The sequence below is a fragment of the Zalophus californianus genome, chromosome 17 (assembly GCF_009762305.2).
Source record: "Zalophus californianus isolate mZalCal1 chromosome 17, mZalCal1.pri.v2, whole genome shotgun sequence".
Taxonomy (NCBI): domain Eukaryota; kingdom Metazoa; phylum Chordata; class Mammalia; order Carnivora; family Otariidae; genus Zalophus; species Zalophus californianus.
This window is the reverse complement of record NC_045611.1, coordinates 12,336,451-12,356,139: the sequence shown is the minus strand read 5'-3', so window position 1 is coordinate 12,356,139 and position 19,689 is coordinate 12,336,451. Positions and strand designations below refer to the sequence as shown.

The following is a 19,689-nucleotide window of genomic DNA, read 5'->3' as shown; positions in this document are numbered from 1 at the left end:
CCTATGGAATCTCCCAAATTCAACCCCCTTCTCCCCTTGGTCACCGCCACCATCGTGCAAGCCACCTTCACCTCTTGCCCAGGCTCTGCGGTAGCCTCCTGCCTGGTCTCCTCAAACCCACTTGGGCTCCTTCTATTCTTTCTTGGCACCGCAGCCAGGGTGTTCTTCCAAAGATGCAAATCTGACCACACCACACCCCTGCCTGATTGAATCCCTTCCTGGTTTCCTGTCCTTCTTAGAATCAAGTCCCAAATCCTGCCCACAGCCTAGGAGGCCCCGTGTGACGCAGCTGATCTCTGGCCTCCTCCCTCCTCTCTCTCCTTGCCCACCAGCCTCTGGCCACGTTGGTTTTATTTGTCCCTTGACTGTGCCGAGTCCCTACCCTTCAGAGCCTTCTTCACACACGCTGTTCCCTCTGTCTGGAATGCTCATCTCACCACACTTCACCAGGCTAACACCCTATCCATCAGTTAGCTCTCAGTGCAAATGTCACTTTCTCAAGAAAGCTCTCCTTGAACTCCTCACCTGCAAATCCACATTCTGATGGTACCAGATAATGAAATAATTGTTGTGCCGTTAGTATGTTCCCTCATTAGCCTGTTAGCTCCCTGAAGACTGTATTGGTTCTGTCCATCGGCACCTCCCCAGTGCCTATCTCAGTGCTAACAATCATTAAAGGACCAAGTGAGTGACTGAAGAAATGATTGACCTATTAGACTAGACGGCCCCATGTGGAGCCACCAGGAGCAGTGAGAGGCAAGTCCTTTTATCCAAAGATCTACAAGCACTTCCTGGGGCCACCCTAAGAACAAGAGGTAGAAGCAAGAAAAAACTGTTGGCTTAATGCCCAAGCATGATGGTCCCACTGTCACCAGTCCGACAGCTGAACCTGGGGAAGCCCAAGGAGTCAGTTTGCCTCTGGCTCAGCCTACCTGGAGCCCTGTGGGTTGGGGCAATCCCCCACATCCCAAGATCCTTGGGATGGAGATAGCATCGATTTTGGAGTCAGATATATTTGGCTTTTCCACTAACTAGCTCTTTAACCTTGGACAAATTACAGAGCCTCCCTGAGCCTCAGTTTCCACATCCTAAAATTGGGATAACAAAACCTACACCAGGACCAGTTGGAGGCTTCAATAGCGTCAGGAGGCTGTCCTGCACAGCAGCATGCAGTTCACAGTGCTAATCCCCGGCCCCTCTCCCCCCAACAGTGGCTTCTCGTTTCGCTCTTTTGGACACCCATGCCAGCATGCAAGACAAGAAATAAAGGGAGGTCTGAGGGATGGGAGCACACAGTCCACCCAAGACACTGCCCCAACCACTCCACCTACCCAGGGAAGCCCTAGTGCAGACTTGGGCAGTACCAGGAAATCCAAACTGGCTGAGAACGGTAACTGATCTGTGACTTTTGGAAGCAGCAGTAGGGTGAGATGGGGAGGGGAGGACAGCTGAGGTTGGAAGCTATTATTCAACAGAAATGAAGAACAGATGCAAAGAGGGAGGGGCTGATAAGGGAACAGGAAGGAAAGATTGGGAGTGTGAGGGGCTGGTAAAAGGGGATCCAAATTGTCAGATGGCCGAGGCTGCAGAAGGAACAAGTAGGAAGGAGGGAGTAACTTGGGAGGTGGTGGTAGAAGTAGCAGGTAGAAGAGGGTCAGGTCAGGAGCAATGCTGGAGAGGAAGGACAAGTCCTGGTGAGGGGGGCGGGTAGTGACCTGTTCCCTGGAGAGAAGTGGGAAGCGAAGGTGAGGGCGGAGGCTGTCACCTTGGGACCTCCTAGAGGGCAGGTGGACTGGGCTTGCCGGTGCGTGGAGAGTGGGGAAGGGAAGAAGGGGAGTCAGGGGGTGTGTGACCCCGGGGCCGGGATGTACCTGAGGGTCTCCTTGCAGCTCGCCCACGTAGTACTGCTCCAGCCAGCGGCGCGCATTGGCCGAGTGCCGGTGCGGCGGCCCGTCCAGGTCGGCGCTCACATCCTCGCCAGCCCGCGCCCGCAGCAGCTGCTCGCCCCCCGGGTGGTGCCGCACGAAGCCAGTGAGGTCGTAGAGGCGGGCCCCGCAGCGGACCCAGCAGGCGCCGGCCGCCAGGCGCCGCTGAACCTCGGCGGGCGAGAAGGAGACGGCGGGGGGCGGAGCGGGGACCATGGCAGGAGACCGGAGCTCGCAGCTGGAAGCCCGGGCTTCTGCTCGGCGGCAGCCCAGCTCTCCTCTAACATCCCCGGAGCCCCGGCCGCCTTGACGGGCCGTCCGCCACCGCACCTGCTCATTTGCATGCCGTGCTCCCATTGGCCGCTCGGCCGGACGCTGCCCGAGCCCGGAGGCTCCCTCTTCCTCATTGGCCGAGGGGAAGCCCGGGCGACCCGAGCTGGGCGGGCCACCCGTTGCGGGCCGCCCGCCAGGTGGCCCTAGGCAGGTAGAGGGCGCGCCCGCCAGGTGTGTCCCGTCGCAAGAGGAAAGCGAAGGGGACGCGCAGATGCAGGCGGAGGAGCTCTTCCTGTCGCGGGTGGCCGCATGGACGGACATCCTCGGTGGCCTGATCGCTATTGGAATAACTCTTGCAGCTGCCTGTTGGGAGAAACTTGCACTTTTCCATTCTCAGGCTCCAGGAGGGGGCGAGGAGTGGTGGAGTCAGGGCGAGTACTAGAGTAAGACGAGTGAGGCTCTGGGCTTGGGCGCCCCCAAACTCCATAATCACAATACATAATATTTTAATGTAATATTTTAAAATCCCATCGTTACACAACAGTCGTGACTGTACTTAAGGCCACTGTACACTTAAAAATAGTTAAAATGGCAAATTTTACATTATGTGTATTTTATCACAATAACAATATAATAGTTATCACAATATTTAATAAAGTTTTTGTTTGTTCGTTTTGAGAAAGAGAGAGCAGGGGAGGGGCAGAGGGAGAAGGAGAGAGAAAATCCTAAGCAGGCTCCATGCCCAGCAGGGCCTGACTGAGGCTCAATCCCATGACCCTGAGATCATGACCTGAGCCCATCGAAGGCTCAACCAACTAAGCCACCCAGGTGCCCCTATAAAAAAGAATTTTTAAAAATCAGGTTTTTGTAAATAAAGGTTATTGGAACCAGGGCTGGTGAGGCAGGAGAAGCAAGGTGGCAAAGTGCAAGTTTGGATCTTGTCCTTAATATTTAAAATTTTGGTATTGTGTTCATCATGATTATTTTTTGCACTAATTTTGAAGTAAAAATACTGCATTAAAATATTCTTTATCTTGATTATAAAGTTTTTTGGCACGGGCATAAATTTCACACCCTGAGTGCCTGCCTCGCTTGCAAAACTCTAATCTTGCCCTGGGGGGAGGACCCTGAGGGGAGAACAGAGTATCCAGCTGGGCTCTTGTCTCTCTCAGGAAAAGTTATTTTCAGGGTCACTCTTGTTTATGTTCTGGGACTGGGCACCTCTGCCCAGCCAGCGCTGTGAGAAAGCCTGGCCCAGATGCCTCAGAAGCCACCCCAACAATAGATGTGCCCAAGGTCAGGATAGTTGTCCTTTCCTTCTCCCCCTTGTGGGCCTCTCCTGACGCATCTTCAGGGAGTGGGCAAGAGTTGGGTTGAGTCTCTGGATCTGGATGGAACTCCTGTCCAACAGGCCTGGAGGCATTAGGTCACGAATGTTGCTTTTCACAAGTGGTGAATGCATTGTCACCCTCACCCCATTTCCACACCTTCTCTGTTCCAAATACCTTGCGTGTGCAAAAGCAGTCAGGCACACACTCACAGGTGTCCTCTGGTACTCCTTGCTGACAATATCTTCGGGGAAACCCCTGTTTGCATTTCTCACCATTACCTTAAACTATTATCTGAAGTTGAACAAGTGGTTTAAGGCATCTATTCAGAATCATAACACATTGCTTGCCATAGTAATTCCAATTCTAGAAATGTGACCTTACGGATATGTCGTATAAGGATGCATGTGTAATAATATTAATTGCAACACTGTTTATAGACCAGAAACAACCCAAATGTTCATCGTAAGGGAGAACTGACTAAATAACTAAGTGATGGTGCATTCACAGTGAAATGTTAGGTAGCCTTTAGGGAGAATGAGGTAGATCTGGGTGTACTGACGGGAAATAATCCCCAGGACAGTATAAGTGGAAAACAACAACTCTGTAAGGTATGCTAACAATTGTTTTGCTATTTTCAATTCTTTAATCTTTCAAAAGACTTTGAATGCAAACAAAAGAAACTCTGTAAGTTTCAAAGTAAAAATAGTATAACCAATTCAATGAATTTGCCTCCCGACCCAAGGGCTGGGACACTGCAAAAACTTGCACCTGCCTCTGTACTCCAAAACCTCTATCTCTCTGCCTCCTCCCAAGAGATATCACTGTCCTGACTTTTGTGCTTATCATTCCTTTGCTTTTTATTTTTAATATTTTTATCATGTCTATGCATATAGGCCTATACGTTATTTAGATTAGCTTTGTCTTGAGTTTTATGAAAATCACCTGATGCTGTATTTTGCTTTCTGTCGCCTTGCATGTTTGACTCAATATCATTTTAAGATTTATCCATGTTGCTGAGGGTCACTGTAGTTCACCAATTTTTCAGTCCAGGGTCATATTCCGCTATATTATTTACCCATTTTCTTTACTTGAGTTTTGTTTTCTTTTTTCTTTTCTATTATGAGCATTCTTATACATACAGTAAGAGTTTCTATAGCCTCTATACCTACGGATGCAGTTGCTGGGTCATAGGGCGCACAAGTGTTCAAATTTACGAGATAATATAAATTAACTTCTAAGTGGCTATACTATTTTACATCCCCATGAAAGATGTATGAAAATCCCTAGCCCTTAGTCTCGGAACCAGGCAAGGATGCCCACTCTCATCACTCATATTCAACATTGTGTTAGGGGTCCTAGATGGTGATACAGGCAAAAAAAAAAAAAAAGAAAGAAAAAAGAAAAGAAACAAAAGGCATAAAGAGCAGAGATGATGGCTCAAAAATCTTTCTACTTGCACATAACATCATTGTTTACATTGAAAATATCAACTAATTCACAAAGCAACTAGAACAAGCAAGTGGATTTAGCAAGTTCACAGGATCCGAGGTCAAAATACAAAAGTCAATGTGTTTTAATTACTAGCAGCAAACAACTGCAAAATGAAATTTTAAAATCCCATTTATAATAATGTCAAAAAGCACAAAATACTTGAGAATAAATTAGACAACAACAACAAGTAAATCTAAGGCCTCTAACTGAAAACCACAAAACACTGCTGAGAAATGAAAGTGTTCACAGCTATAACAAGTTCCAAGTTCATGGGCTGAGAGAGTCACTATTAAGATCTCAAATCCTTCAACTGATCTAAACATTCAACACAGTTTCGATCATAATCCTGCTAGTTGTTTTTTTTTAGAAGTTGACAAACTATTATATAACTGAAATTTGCTAAGAGAATAGAACTTAAGTGTTCTCACCAAACAAATAAATAAATGACAAGAAAATAAAAGGAAGGGATGCCTGGGTGGCTCAGTTGGTTAAGCGTCTGTCTTCAGCTCAGGTCATGATCCTGGGGTCCTGGGATCGAGTCCCGCATGGGGCTCCCTGCTCAGCGGGGAGTCTGCTTCTCCCTCTGCCCGCCCTCCCCCTGCTTGTGCTCGCTCTTTCTCTCTCTCTCTCTCTCTGGCAAATAAATAAATAAAATCTTTTTAAAAAAGAAAATAAAAGGAAAAAATTGATAAGCTGATAAACTAATTCTAAAATGTATGTGGCAATATAAAGGACCCAAAATATCCAGAGCAACATTGAGAAAGAACAAAGTTGCAGGACTTACGCTTCCTGACTTTGAGACTTCAAACTACATATTCAAGACAGGGGAGAACCAACAAAGAGATCGATGGAACAGAAAAGTCCATAAGTAGATCCAAACATATAAGGTCATTTTGCTCTCTTATTGAGATATAATTTATATACAGTAAAACTTGGCCTTTTGTACCTTATATGAGTTTGAGGATCCTCTATATTGTTGTAGCAATCAGGTTTGCTTCTCCCTTTGCCAATATCACCCTGTCTTTATTACATAGCTTCACAATAGATCCTGTTATCTGGGAAGGCTGCCACCCATACCTTATTCTCCTTGAAAAGTGTCTTGTTTTATCTTGGATTTCTTTTTCATATAAACTTTAGAATCATTTTGTCAAAGTCCACGAAAAAGTCTAGTGGCATTATGAAAGGAATTGCACTGAATCTATAGATTAATTTGGAGACAATTAATATGTTTGTAATACTGAGTCTTCCTATTTATGAACTTGAGCAAAATCTCTACTTATTCAGGTCATATGTAATATTGTTCCATAAAGTTTAAAGTTTTTTTTGCATATAGGACTTGCACATATATGCAAATTGATTCCTAAGTATACCTTATAGGGTTTTTTTTCTTTTTGCTGTTGTAAATGACTTCTTTTTAAAGTAAGCTTTTTGTTAAAGTATGACATCCACAGAAAGAAGTACATAAAATCATAAGTGCATATACAGCTTGATGAATTTTCACAAAACACACACTTATCAGAAGATAGATACTACCAGCCCCACGGAAGTCTCCCTCACACTTTTTTTTAAAAGATTTTTATTTATTTATTTATTTATTTATTTATTTATTTATTTATTTGACAGAGAGAGACACAGCGAGAGAGGAACACAAGCAGGGGGAGTGGGAGAGGGAGAAGCAGGCTTCCCGCGGAGCAGGGAGCCCGATGTGGGGCTCGATCCCATGACCCCGGGATCATGACCTGAGCCGTAGGCAGACGCTTAATGACTGAGCCCCCCAGGCACCCCTCGCTCACACATTTTTGACACTTACAACCTACCTTCTTACCAAAGGAAATCACCATATTGTTTTCAAAAACTATATTTGTTTTGTCTGCTTTCAAACTTCATATTTTTAAAAAGATTTTATTTACTTATTTATTTGAGAGACAGAGATATATATATATAGAGGGAGAGAGTACGAGCAGGGGCAGCAGCAGAGGGGGAGAGAGAGAGAAGCAGGCTCCCCGCGGAACAGGGAGCCCGATGTGGGACTTGATCCCAGGACCTGGGGTCATGACCTGAGCCCAAGGCAGACGCTTAACCAACTGAGCCACCCAGGCCTCCCTGAACTTCATACTAATGGAATCATAAAGAGTGTGCTCTTTTGTAACTACCTCCTTTTACTCACATTATGTTTGTGACATTCATCCATGTTTTGAGGTATGGCAATCATTTGTACGTTCCTATTGCTGTATACTATTCCCCTATGTGAAGATGCTGCACTTAGTCAGGCATTCTGTCATAGATGGCTATTTGGGTAGCTTCCAGCTTGGGACTACTAAGAATAGTACAGCTATGAACATCTTGTTCATATCTTTTCATCAACATGTCAATGCATTTCTGTCAGGTAGATACCCAACAGTAGACTTGAGTGTGTTCAGCTTCAGTAGATACTGCCAATCAGTTTTCTGAAAACATACCAAGTCACACCCCACCCCCCGCCCGAAATTCCAATATCTCCACATCCTTGCCACACTTGGTATTATTCCTCTTTAAAAAAAATGTTTTTATTTAGTTATCCTGGCATGTATATATTGGTCTCTCACTGTGATTTAAACTTGTATTTCCTCAGAAACAATGAGATTGAACATTTAAGTTTTATTAGTTATCCCGGGGCACCTGGGGGGTTCAGTTGTTCAGAAGCCTGCTTCTCCCTCTCCCTCTGCCCCTGCTTGTGTTCCCTCTCTCGCTGTGTCTCTTTCTGTCAAATAAATAAATAAAATCTTAAAATAATAATAATAATAAAGACAGAATTCAGTAAAAACAATGGGCTATAAGGATAACTAATAAATATTTTTTAAAGATTTTTAAATTTTTAAAATATAAAATTGTATGATTGTAAAACAATAAGTATATGATTGGACCTATAACATAGAGAAATGTAACATACATGATAATAACAGTACAAAGGAGGTAGATAGGAGCAAAGCTGTATTGGAGAAAGGAAATGATACTAGACAGTAACTGGAATCCACAGGAACAAATGAAGAGAACCAGAAATGGTAAATAGAAAGGTTACTATACCTCTATAAATGTATTTTGTCCTTTCTTTTTTCAGGTTCTTCAATAGAGAAAATTATATAAAGGAGTAATTATAACAAGTATTGTAGGGTTTTAACACCACATACAGAGTTAATATATATAACAATAATAGCACAAAGAATAGGAAGGAAGGTGGAATAGAACTATATAAGAGTAACATTCTTACATCTCCCTGAAATTAAGTTAATATAAATCTGAAGTAGACTCTGATAGGTTAAGATGTATGTATAAGTCCTTGAACAGCCATTGGAAAAGGAATGCATGGAAATCTGTTGAAAAAAAATCATTAAAAAAAATAAAATGTTACACTAAAAAAATTCACTTAATGCGAAATAAGCTAGTAAAGGAGAAATAAGAGAAACCAAAAAACTGTGAGATATATAGATGACAAAAAGTAAAATGTCATTTAATTCCAACTATACCAAAAATAACATTAAATGTGAATGTATTAAACAATTCAATGAAAAAGCAGATATTGTCAAACTGGACTTTTTATTTTATTTATTTATTTATTTATTTAAAAAGATTTTATTTATTTATTCATGAGAGACAGAGAGAAAAAGAGGCAGAGGGAGAAGCAGTCTCCCAAGGAGCAGGGAGCCCGATGTGGGACTCGATCCCAGGACCCTGGGATCATGACCTGAGCTGAAGGCAGACGCTCAACCATCTGAGCCACCCAGGCGCCTTCAAACTGAATTTTTTAAAAACCAGAAGATTCAACTATATTCTGTCTATAAGAGCCATATTTTAGATTAAAAAATACAAATAGGTTAAAAGTAAAAGGATGGAAAAAGATACATTATGCAAACAGCAACCATAAGAAAGCTGGAATAGCTTTACTAAAATCAGATAAAATACATTTTAAAACAAATTATTGGGGTGCCTGGGTGGTTCAGTCGGTTAAGCATCTGCCTTTGGCTCAGGTCATGATCCTGGGGCCTGGGATTGAGTCCTGCATCAGGCTCCCTGCTCGGCGGGATACCTGCCTCTCCCTTTCCCTCTGCCCCTTCCCCTTGGCTCGTGCTCTGTCTCTTTCTCTCTCTCAAATAAATAAATCTTTAAAGAAAAACCCAAAAATGTGACTAAAGATAAAGAAGGACATTTTGCAATGTTAAATGTATCAACCTATCAGAAAGATATAATAATTATAAATATATATGCACCTAATAACAGGGCCAAAAAATACATAAAGCAAGAACTGAAAAAAATGAAGGGGGATATAGACAATTCAACAATAATAATAGCCTTCAGTATTCTACTTTCAATAATGGATAGAACAACTAATAGACATATCTAGAACACTCCACTCAGCAACAACAGAATACACATTCTTCTTAAGTACACATGGAATATTCTCCAGGATAGAACACATGCTAGGCCATAAGCTTCAATACACTCAAAAACTTTGAAATTATACAGAATTTGCTCTCCAATCACAAGAAGCTTAAATTGGAAATTAATAACAGAAGGAAATTCAGGAAATTCACAAATATGTGAATATTAAACAAAAACACCTAAATAACCAGTGGGCCGATAAAGAAGTCACAAGGGAAATTAGAAATATTTTGAAATAAATGAAAATGAAGATATAATATCCTAACACTTATGGGATATAGTAAAAGAAGAACTGAGAGGGAAATTTATAGCTGTAAATACTTGATTAAAAAAAGAAGAAACATCTCAAATTAATAACCTTCTACTTTAAAAAACTACAAAAAGAAGAGCAAACTAAATCTAAAGCAAGCAGAAGGAAGGAAATGATGAGGATTAGAGTGAAAATTAATGAAATAGAGAGTGGGAAAAACAATGGAGAAAATTGTCAGAACCAAAAGTTAGTTCTTCGGAAAAAAAATCAACAAAATAGACAAGCCTTTTAGCTAGACTGGGGAGGAAGGGAAAGAGGGAGAGAGGGAAAAGGAGAGAGGAAGGTAGGAGAGAGAGGGAGTCTTTTAATTACAAACATCAGTAATGAAAGAGAGAGAACATTACTATTCCTATACAAAAATAAAAAGGATTATAAGGTAATACTATGAACAACTATATGCCAATCAATTAGATAATTTGTATGAAATGGACGTATTCCTAGAAAGACACAAATTACTAAAACTAACTCAGGAAGGAATAGAACATCTGAATAGACCTGTAACAGGTAAAGAGAATGAATTACTAATACTAAAAACCACCCACAAAGAAAATCCCAAGCCCAGATTCACTGGTAAATTTTACCAAACATTTGGAGAATTTATATCAATTCTTTGCAATTCATCCAAAAATTAGAACAGAATGGAACACTTCCCAACTCATTATATGAAGCCAATATTACCGTGATACTCAAACCAAAGATATCACAAGAAAACTACAGACCAATATCTCTTATGAATATGAAGATAACATAACCATATATCTTCATGACCTTGGATTAGGTGATCGTCCCTTATCTATGATGCCAAAAGCTCAAGTAACAAAAGAAAAAATAAATAAATTGGACACCATAGAAATTAAAAAAAAAAACTTCTGTGCTTCACAGGACACCATCAAGGAAGTGGAAAGACAACTCACAGAATAAGAAAAATTTTGCAATTATATATCTGATAAAGGACTTGCATCTAGAATATACAAAGAACTCCTACAACTCAATAATAAAAAGAGAAATAGCCCAATTTAAAAATGGGCAAAAGATCTGAACAGACATTTCCCCAAAAAAAGAAACAAATGGGGCGCCTGGTTGGCTCAGTTGGTTGAACGTCCAACTCTTGGTTTCAGCTCAGGTCATGATCTCAGGGTCCTGGGTTGGGGCCCTGCATCAGGCTTCACACTCAGTGGGGAGTTTGTTTCAGGATTCTCTCTCTCCCTCTGTCCCCTGCCTCTCAAATAAATAAATCTAAAAAGAAAAGAAAAGAAATGGCCAATAAGCATATGAAAAGATGCTCAACGTCATTAGCCATCAGGGAAGTGTAGATGAAAACTGAAATGAGATACCACTTCACACCACAAGGATGGTAACAACAATAACAGATGTTGGTGAGAATGTAGAGAAATTAGAACACTCATACTCTTCTGGTGGAAATGTAAAATAGTGGAACCACTTTGGAAAACTGTCTGACAGTTCCTCATAATGTTAAATATTGAATTGCCACAGTTCTATCCCTAGAGAGATAAAAACATATGTCTACATAAAAACTTATAATGAATGCTCATAGCAGCATTATTCATAATAGCCAAAAAGTGGAAACAACTTAAAGATTCATCACTGGAGTGGATAAATAATGTGTGTTATCCATACAATGGATTATTATTCATCAATAAAAAGAAATTAAATATTGATACCTACTACAACATAGATGAACCTTGAAAACATTATGCAAAGTGAAGGAAGCCAGACACCAAAGTCACATATTTTATCATCCCACTTATAGGTAATGCCCAGAATTGGCAGATCTATAGAGATAGAAATTAAAGTAGTCGTCTCTTAGGGCTGGTCAGGGGAGGGTAATAAAAGGAATAGGAATTTACTTCTTACGGATATTGGATTTCTTTTCAGGATGATGAAAATGTTCTAAAACTGATTGTGATATTGATTGCAAAACTTTGTGAATATATTTAAAATCATTGAATTATACACTTTAAATAAAGTAATTGTATAATATGTGGACTTTGGCTCAAAAGGATTATTTAAAAAACACATTTGACTATATATATATAAGAGAGAGAGAGAGAGAGAGAGAGAGAGATGTATGTATTTCTGGACTCTGGTTTTTTTAAACAGCTTAGTTTCTATTTTTTAATTTAAATTCAATTAATTAACATATAGTGTACTATTAGTTTCAGAGGTAGTTCAGTGATTTATCAGTCTTATATAATACCCAGTGCTCATTACATCACGTGCCCTTCTTAATGTTCAACACCCAGTTACCCCCTCCCCATCCCCTCCCCCTCCAGCAACCCTCAGTTTGTTTCCTATGATTAAGAGTCTCTTATGGCTTGTTTCCCTTAAGGTCAGGAACATGACAGGGATGTCCACTATCACCACTGTTGTTCAACACAGTACTAGAAGTCCTAGCCTCAGCAATCAGACAACAAAAAGAAATAAAAGGCATCTGAATTGGCAAAGAAGAAGTCAAACTCTCACTCTTCACAGATGACATGATACTCTATCTGGAAAATCCAGAAGACTCCACCCCAAAATTGCTAGAACTCATACTGGAATTCAGCAAAGTGGCAGGATATAAAATCAATGCACAGAAAGCAATCACATTTCTATACATTAATAATGAGACAGAAGAAAGAGAAATTAAGGAATCAATCCCATTAACAATTCACCAAAACCCATAAGATACCTAGGAATAAACCTAACCTAACCAAAGAGGCAAAGTATCTGTACTCAGAAACAATAGAACACTCATGAAAGAAATTGAGGAAGACACAAAGAAATGGAAAATGTTCCATGCTCATGGATAAGAAGAATAAATGTTGCTAAAATGTCTATGCTACCTAGAGCAATCTATACTTTCAATACAATCCCTATCAAAATACCATCAACTTTTTTCACAGAAATGGAACAAATAATCCTAAAATTTGTATGGAACCAGAAAAGACTCTGAATAGTCAAAGGAATGTTGAAAAAGAAAACCAAAGCTGGTGGCATCACAATTCTGGACTTCAAGCTCTATTACAAAGTTGTAATCATCAAGATGGTATGGTACTGGCACAAAAACAGACACATAGATCAATGGAACAGAATAGAGAACCCAGAAATGGACCCTCAACTCTATGGTCAACTCATCTTTGGCAAGGCAGGAAAGAATATCCAATGGAAAAAAAGACAGTCTCTTCAACAAAGGGTGTTGGGAAAATTGGACAGCCACATGCAGAAGAATGAAACTGGACCATTTCCTTACACCACGCACAAAAGAGACTCAAGATGGATGAAAGACCTAGGTGTGAGACAGGAATCCATCAAAATCCTCGAGGAGAACACAGGCAACAACCTCTTCAACCTTGGCTGCAGCAACTTCTTGCTGGACACATCTACAAAGGCAAAAAGGAACTATTGGGACTCCATCAAGATAAAAAGCTTTTGGGGTGCCTGGGTGGCTCAATCGTTAAGCATCTGCCCTCAGCTCAGGTCATGATCCCAGGGTCCTGGGATCGAGCCCCGCATCGGGCTCCCTGCTCCGCGGGAAGCCTGCTTCTCCCTCTCCCACTCCCCCTGCTTGTGTTCCCTCTCTCGCTGTGTCTCTCTCTGTCAAATAAATAAATAAAATCTTTGGGGAAAAGAAAGATAAAAGCTTTTGCACAGTAAAGGAAACAGTCGACAAAACCAAAAGACAACCAACAGAATGGGAGAAGATATTTGCAAATGACATATCAGATAAAGGGCTAGTATCCAAAATCTATAAAGAATTTGTCAAACTCAACACCCAAAGAACAAATAATCCAATCAAAAATGGGCAGAAAACATGAACAGACATTTCTGCAAAGAAGACATCCAGATGGCCAACAGACACATGAAAACGTGCTCAACATCACTCGGCATCAGGGAAATACAAATCAAAAACACAATGAGATACCACCTCACACCAGTCAGAAGGGCTAAAATTAACAAGTCAGGAAACAACAGATGTTGGTGAGGATGCGGAGAAAGGGGAACCCTCTTACACTGGTGGTGGGAATGCAAGCTGGTGAAGCCACTCCGGAAAATAGTATGGCGGTTCCACAAAAAGTTGAAAATAGAGCTACCCTATGACCCAGCAATTGCACTACGGGTATTTACTCCAAAGATACAAATGTAGTGATCCAAAGGGACACGTGCACCCCAAAGTTTATAGCAGCAATGTCCACAATAGTTGAACTATGGAAAGAGCCCAGATGTCCATCAAACAATGAATGGATAAAGAAGATGTGGTATATATATACAATGGAATACTACTCAGCCATCAAAAAAAATGAAATCTTGCCATTTGCAACCACCATGGATACAACTAGAGAGTATTATGCTAAGCAAAATAACTCAATCAGAGAAAAACAATTATCATGTAATTTCACTCATATGTGGAATTTAAGAAAAAACAGGATCGTAAAGGAAGAGAGGGAAAAATAAAACTGGACTCTGTTTTATTCATCTTTTATCTAACTTTACCCCCACTATAATGCTGCCTCAACATAGGTCTTGAAATCAGGTAGTGTAAGTCCCCAAATTGTTCTTTTTATAAGGTCTTTTTTCTATTCTAGGTCCTTTGGGTTTCCATGGAATTTTAGAATCAGTTTGTCAATTTCTATAAAAATAGTCTGCTGGATTTTGAGTGGAATTGCATTCAATCTATAGATCAATTTAGGTTAAACCGACATCTTAACAATATTAGGCACTCCAATTATTGAACATAGTATGTCTCCTTTTATTTAATTCTCCATTAACGTCTCTCAGCAATGTTTTGTAGTTTTCGGGGTGCAGGTTTCACACATCTTTTGTCAGATGTATTCCTAACTATATCATGTTTTTTGATGCTTTGTAAATAGTATTGTTTTTTAACTCCAACCTCTGTTTGTTACTAGTATATAGAAATATAATTGATTTCTGTAAATTGACCTTATACTCTGCAAACTTGCTTAACTCACATAGTACTTCTAGTTGCTTTTTTGTAGATTCCATTAGATTTTCTACAGTCATGTCATCTCTCAATAGAGATAATTTGACTTCTTCATCTCTATTCTGGAGGCCTTTTATTTCCTATCGCCTTGGCTATGACTTTTAGTATAATGTTGAATAAAAGTGGTAAGCATGGAATCCTTGCATTCTTTCTGATATTAGAAGAAAGTATTCAGTTTCTTGCCATTAGGTTTTATATTCATTGTAAGATTTTCAAAGATAACCATTAGGAGATTGATATTGTTGCCCTCTATTCTTGCTTCGATGAAAGGATATTATGGGATGATAGACATGGATATTGGTATGCTGTACTCACAAGGGAATATTATTCAGCCTTAGAAAGGAAGGAAATTCTGACATATGCTACAACATGGATGAAACTTGAGGACATTATACTAAGTGAAATAAATCAGTCATAAAAAGACAACTACTGTATGATTCCACTCACACGAGGTACTTAGAGTAACCAAAATCATAGACAAAAAGAACAATGGTGGTTGCCTGGGGCTAGGGACAGGAAGGAATGGGGAGTTATTGTTTAACCGGGATAGAGTTTCAGTTTTGCAAGACAAAAAGAATTATGAAGATGGATGGTGACAATGGTTACACAACATTATGAGTGTATTTAGTATCACTGAACTGTACACGTAAAATGGTTAAGATGGGGGGCGCTTGGGTGGCTCAGTCATTAAGTATCTGCCTTCTGTTCAGGTCATGATCCCAGGGTCCTGCGATTGAGCCCCAGGTCAGCCTCCCTGCTCAGCGGGGAGTCTGCTTCTCCCTCTCCCACTCCCCCTGCTTGTGTTCCCTCTCTCGCTGTCTCTCTCTCTGTCAAATACACAAAATCTTTAAAAAATTTTTAAAAATGGTTAAGATGGTAAATTTTACATTTTGTGTATTTTACTACAATTTTAAAAATTGAAAAAATGAGAAATGGATATTGGATTGTCAGATGCTTTTTATGCATTTATTGAGATGATCATATACTTTTGCATTTTTCAGCTTGTTAATATGGTGATATTATTGACTGAGTTATTAATGTTAAACCAAGTATGAATTCCTGGGAGACCCCATTTGGTCATGATATATTATTGTTTTAATGTACCGTGTTTAATTTGCTTACTTTTTAAAAATTTGATTAAGAATTTTTGCAATCGTTTTTGCAATGATGATTATGAGTAATGCTGGTCTGTGGTTTTATTTTCTTGTGATTTTAAAATCTGGTTTTAATATTGGCCTCAGTATAAGTAATTACAGTAATATACAGTATTACAGTAATATTGGCCTCAAAGTATAAGTTAATGTATCGACTCCTCTTCAATTTTTGAAAGAATTTGTGTGGAGTTGGTATTATTTTTTCCTTAAATGTTTAGTAAAATACTCAGTGAAGACAACGTTTGGTAGAATAACCAGTGAAGTCATCTGGGTCTAAAATCTCCTTTGTGAGGAAGTTTTAAACTATAAATTCTATTTTGTTAATAGCTATAGGACTTTCTTCTTAAATGGATTTGGTAGTTCATGTCTTTCAAGGAATTAGTCCATTTCATTTAAATTGTCAAATTTGTTAGGGAAAAATTTGTAGTAAACCCTCATTAACTTTTTAATAGTGGTAGAATTTGTTTTGAGCTCACCTCTCTCATTCCTGATACTGTTAACTTATGTATTCTTTTCTCTTCCTTATCATTTTGGCTAGAGATTTATCAATTTTGATGATCTTCCCAAAGAACCAGCTTTGCTTACATTGATTTATTTCATCTTGAATGGAAGAGAATGTCTTCACATCACCATTTTAATTCTCTGATTGGTGCTTTTCACCAATCTCCTTCAGAGAGAGAACTTATCTGTTTTCTTCACCACTGTATCCAAATCCCCTAGAATATGCCAAATTTCTCCAGAATTTTTCATACCCATAATGTTGAGTGATGAGCTGAACATACGAGTATGTTTGTTAAAAAGAAAAATCCTCCTCTGGTGATTCAGTATGTCCCTTCTTCTTCTAGAGAAAGTGGTTGGTATAATGTCTACAGTCTGGTAAGGAGGATGGATTATGAACAGATACAACAAATATGAATGAGGGAAATTAGGGTGGATATTTAAGCTGGACCTTGAGATAGAGACAAACATCAATTCATGGAAAGAGTATAATGGCCATCCCCAAAAGAGGACACTACCACAATGAGCAAAGCCTCAGAGGCAAAAGAAAGAGAGAGAGAGAGAGAGAGAGGAAGGAAGGAAGGAAGGAAGGAAGGAAGGAAGGAAGGAAGGAAGGAAGGAAGGAAGGAAGAGAGGAGCGGAGAGGAGAGGAGAAGAGAGAAAGAAGAGAAGAGAAGAGAAGAGAAGAGAAGAGGGGGAAAAAAGAGTGTATTTAGGAGTAATGAATCCAGTCTATCTTCTCTTTTAATATCTGGACAAAAACTGGAGACACAGATGAAAGGTGGATTGAGACAGATGGCAGAAGACATTGCATACTAGAAAAGGAATGTAAGTTATAGTCAGTATGCTTTAGCAACACACTAAAAGATTTTTAACTTGGCAACAGTCATCATGTAAGTAGTATTTAAGGGGGAAGGGACTTGCATCAGGAAGGCTTTCAAAAGATTACACTGATTCTTACTAAGAGAAATGCAAATTGACTACACAATTTCTCCCCTATGAGATGGGCAAGCATTCTAAAGTTTGACCACCCACTGTTGACTCTCATGTTTTACTGGTGGGAGTGCAACAGGTTGTCTGTGGAATGGGATTTGACCCTATCTAATAAAACTATAAATACATTTACCCCCTAACCCAGCAATTTCATTTTTAGGAATTTACTCTGAAAATACTCATCTAAGTCATATAAAAATAATATGTACGTGACTACTCATTCTTTACAATTTGTAATTGCAAAATACTGATAATAATCTAAATGTACATATACAGAAAGGAGACTGGTTTAATAAATTGTGATACATCCACCCAGTGTAATACTATGAAGCTGTAACAGAAAGTGAGGAAAATCTCTATAAGTGGATATGGAGTAATTCATATTGTTTTTGTTTTAAGTTTATTTCTTTATTTAAGTAATCTCTACACCCACCTGGGGCTTGAACTCACAACCCCAAGATCAAGATTCTTGTATTCTTCTGACTGAGTCAGCCAGGTGCTCCCATTTCTAAGCTACATTGTTAGGTAGAAAAAGAAAGGTGCAGACATGGAAATAACCTATGTGTCCATCAGTGGATGAATGGATAAAGATAATATGGTGTGTGTGGAATGTTATGGAAAAAATACAATGGAGTATTATTCAGCCATAAAAAAGAAGGAAGTTCTGCTATTTGTGACAACATGAATGGACCTTGAAGGCATTGAAACTGAAACTGAATAGAGAAGCCAAGCATTGTATGATCTCACTTATATGTGGAATCTAAAGAACAAACAAACAAACAAACATAGAAACAGAGAACAGTTTGGTGATTGCCAGAGGCAGGAGAGTGGGGAGTGTGTAAAATGGGTAAAAGTGGTCAAAAGGTACAAATTTCCAGTTATAAGATTTAAAAAAAATTCCTGGGGAAGTAATGCACAGCATGGTGACTATAGCTAACAATATTGTACTATCTATTTGAAATTTACTAAGAGACTAGATCTTACAAGTTCTTATCACAAGGAAAAAAATGTAATTACTTGCGATGATGGATATTAACTAAACTTATTGTTTCACAATATATACATATGTCAAATCATTATGACGTATACCTGAAACTAATACAATGTTATATGTCAAGTTTAAAAAAGTGTAGGGGTTGGGGCACCTGGGTGGTTCAGTCAGTTAAGCATCTGCCTTTGGCTCAGGTCATGATCCCAGGGTCCTGGGATCGAGCCCCGCATTGGGCTCCCTGCTCAGCAGGGCATCTGCTTCTCCCTTTCCCTCTGCCTGCCCCTCCCCTTGCTTGTTTATCACTCTCACTCTCTCTCTCTATCGAATAAATAAATCAAATCTTTATTTTAAAAAAGTGTAGAGGTGTCTGGTTGGCTCAGTTGGTTAAGCCTCTGACTCTTGATTTCGACTCAGGTCATGATCTCAAGGTCATGAGATGGAGCCCCAAGTTAGGCTCTGCGCTCAGCAGGGAGTCTGCTTGGGATTCTCTCCTTCCCTTTCCCTCTGCCCCTCCCCCACTCTCTCTTTCTCAAATAAGTGAATAAAATCTTCAAAACCTGAAAAAAGAAGTATATGTGGAACAGAAGTTGGGGTGGAGAGAGAACCAGAAGGAAATATGCCAGACTGTGGACAATGACTACCTCTTGTGAGGGAAGTAGAACTGGGGGCCTGGGCTGGGGCATGATGACTGAAACAGGGCTTGCCTTACTCAATCTATAAACTACTATATACCTCTTTTTTTTTTAAAGTCAGGTTCACTGGGGTATAACTTACATACAGTAAAATTCACCCCATTAGGCATACAGTTCTGTGAGTTTTGACAAATACAGTCATGTTACCACCACCAAAATCAAAACTTAGAATATTTCTATTGCCCCCAAAAAGGTCTTTCATGACCCTTTATAGTCAGTTCTCTCCTTTACCCCCAGCTCTTGGTCTGATTTTATCCCTTGTAAAACTTTTATACAGTAATGACACATCTGTGCACCACCCATATAAATAAATATATTAATCTAAGGTTATTTTTCCTCAACCCATTATCCACACATGCTCATTTCAGAAAAAAAAAAAGGCGGGAAATATAAACATGGAAATGGGAGGTAACTTCCAAAATCATTTTGGTACATATTCTTACAAATTTCTCAAGTAGATACTCAGCCGAACCAGGCAGCTCTGCCACTGCTTTAATATATTTGCTTCCTGTGCTCCAAATTGACTCACAGACTTTCATTTGCCTTAGTAATTGACTAGTTATCCCAACAGTTTTTACTCAATGAAATAATGTGAGGTTCTCTGATGGTCCAG

At 39.7% G+C, this 19,689-nt stretch overlaps 1 protein-coding gene across 1 annotated transcript in view; it reads right to left on the bottom strand.

The window, feature by feature from the left end:
• FA2H (fatty acid 2-hydroxylase) overlaps window positions 1-2,212 on the bottom strand; it is a 48,966-nt gene extending 46,754 nt beyond the window's left edge. Inside the window, exon 1 of the mRNA XM_027617086.2 lies at window positions 1,872-2,212. Within this exon, the coding sequence (XP_027472887.1) occupies window positions 1,872-2,141 (270 nt within the window). The 5' untranslated portion in view covers window positions 2,142-2,212. The remainder of the gene's footprint in view (window positions 1-1,871) is intronic.
• Between the last annotated feature and the right edge of the window lie 17,477 nt (window positions 2,213-19,689).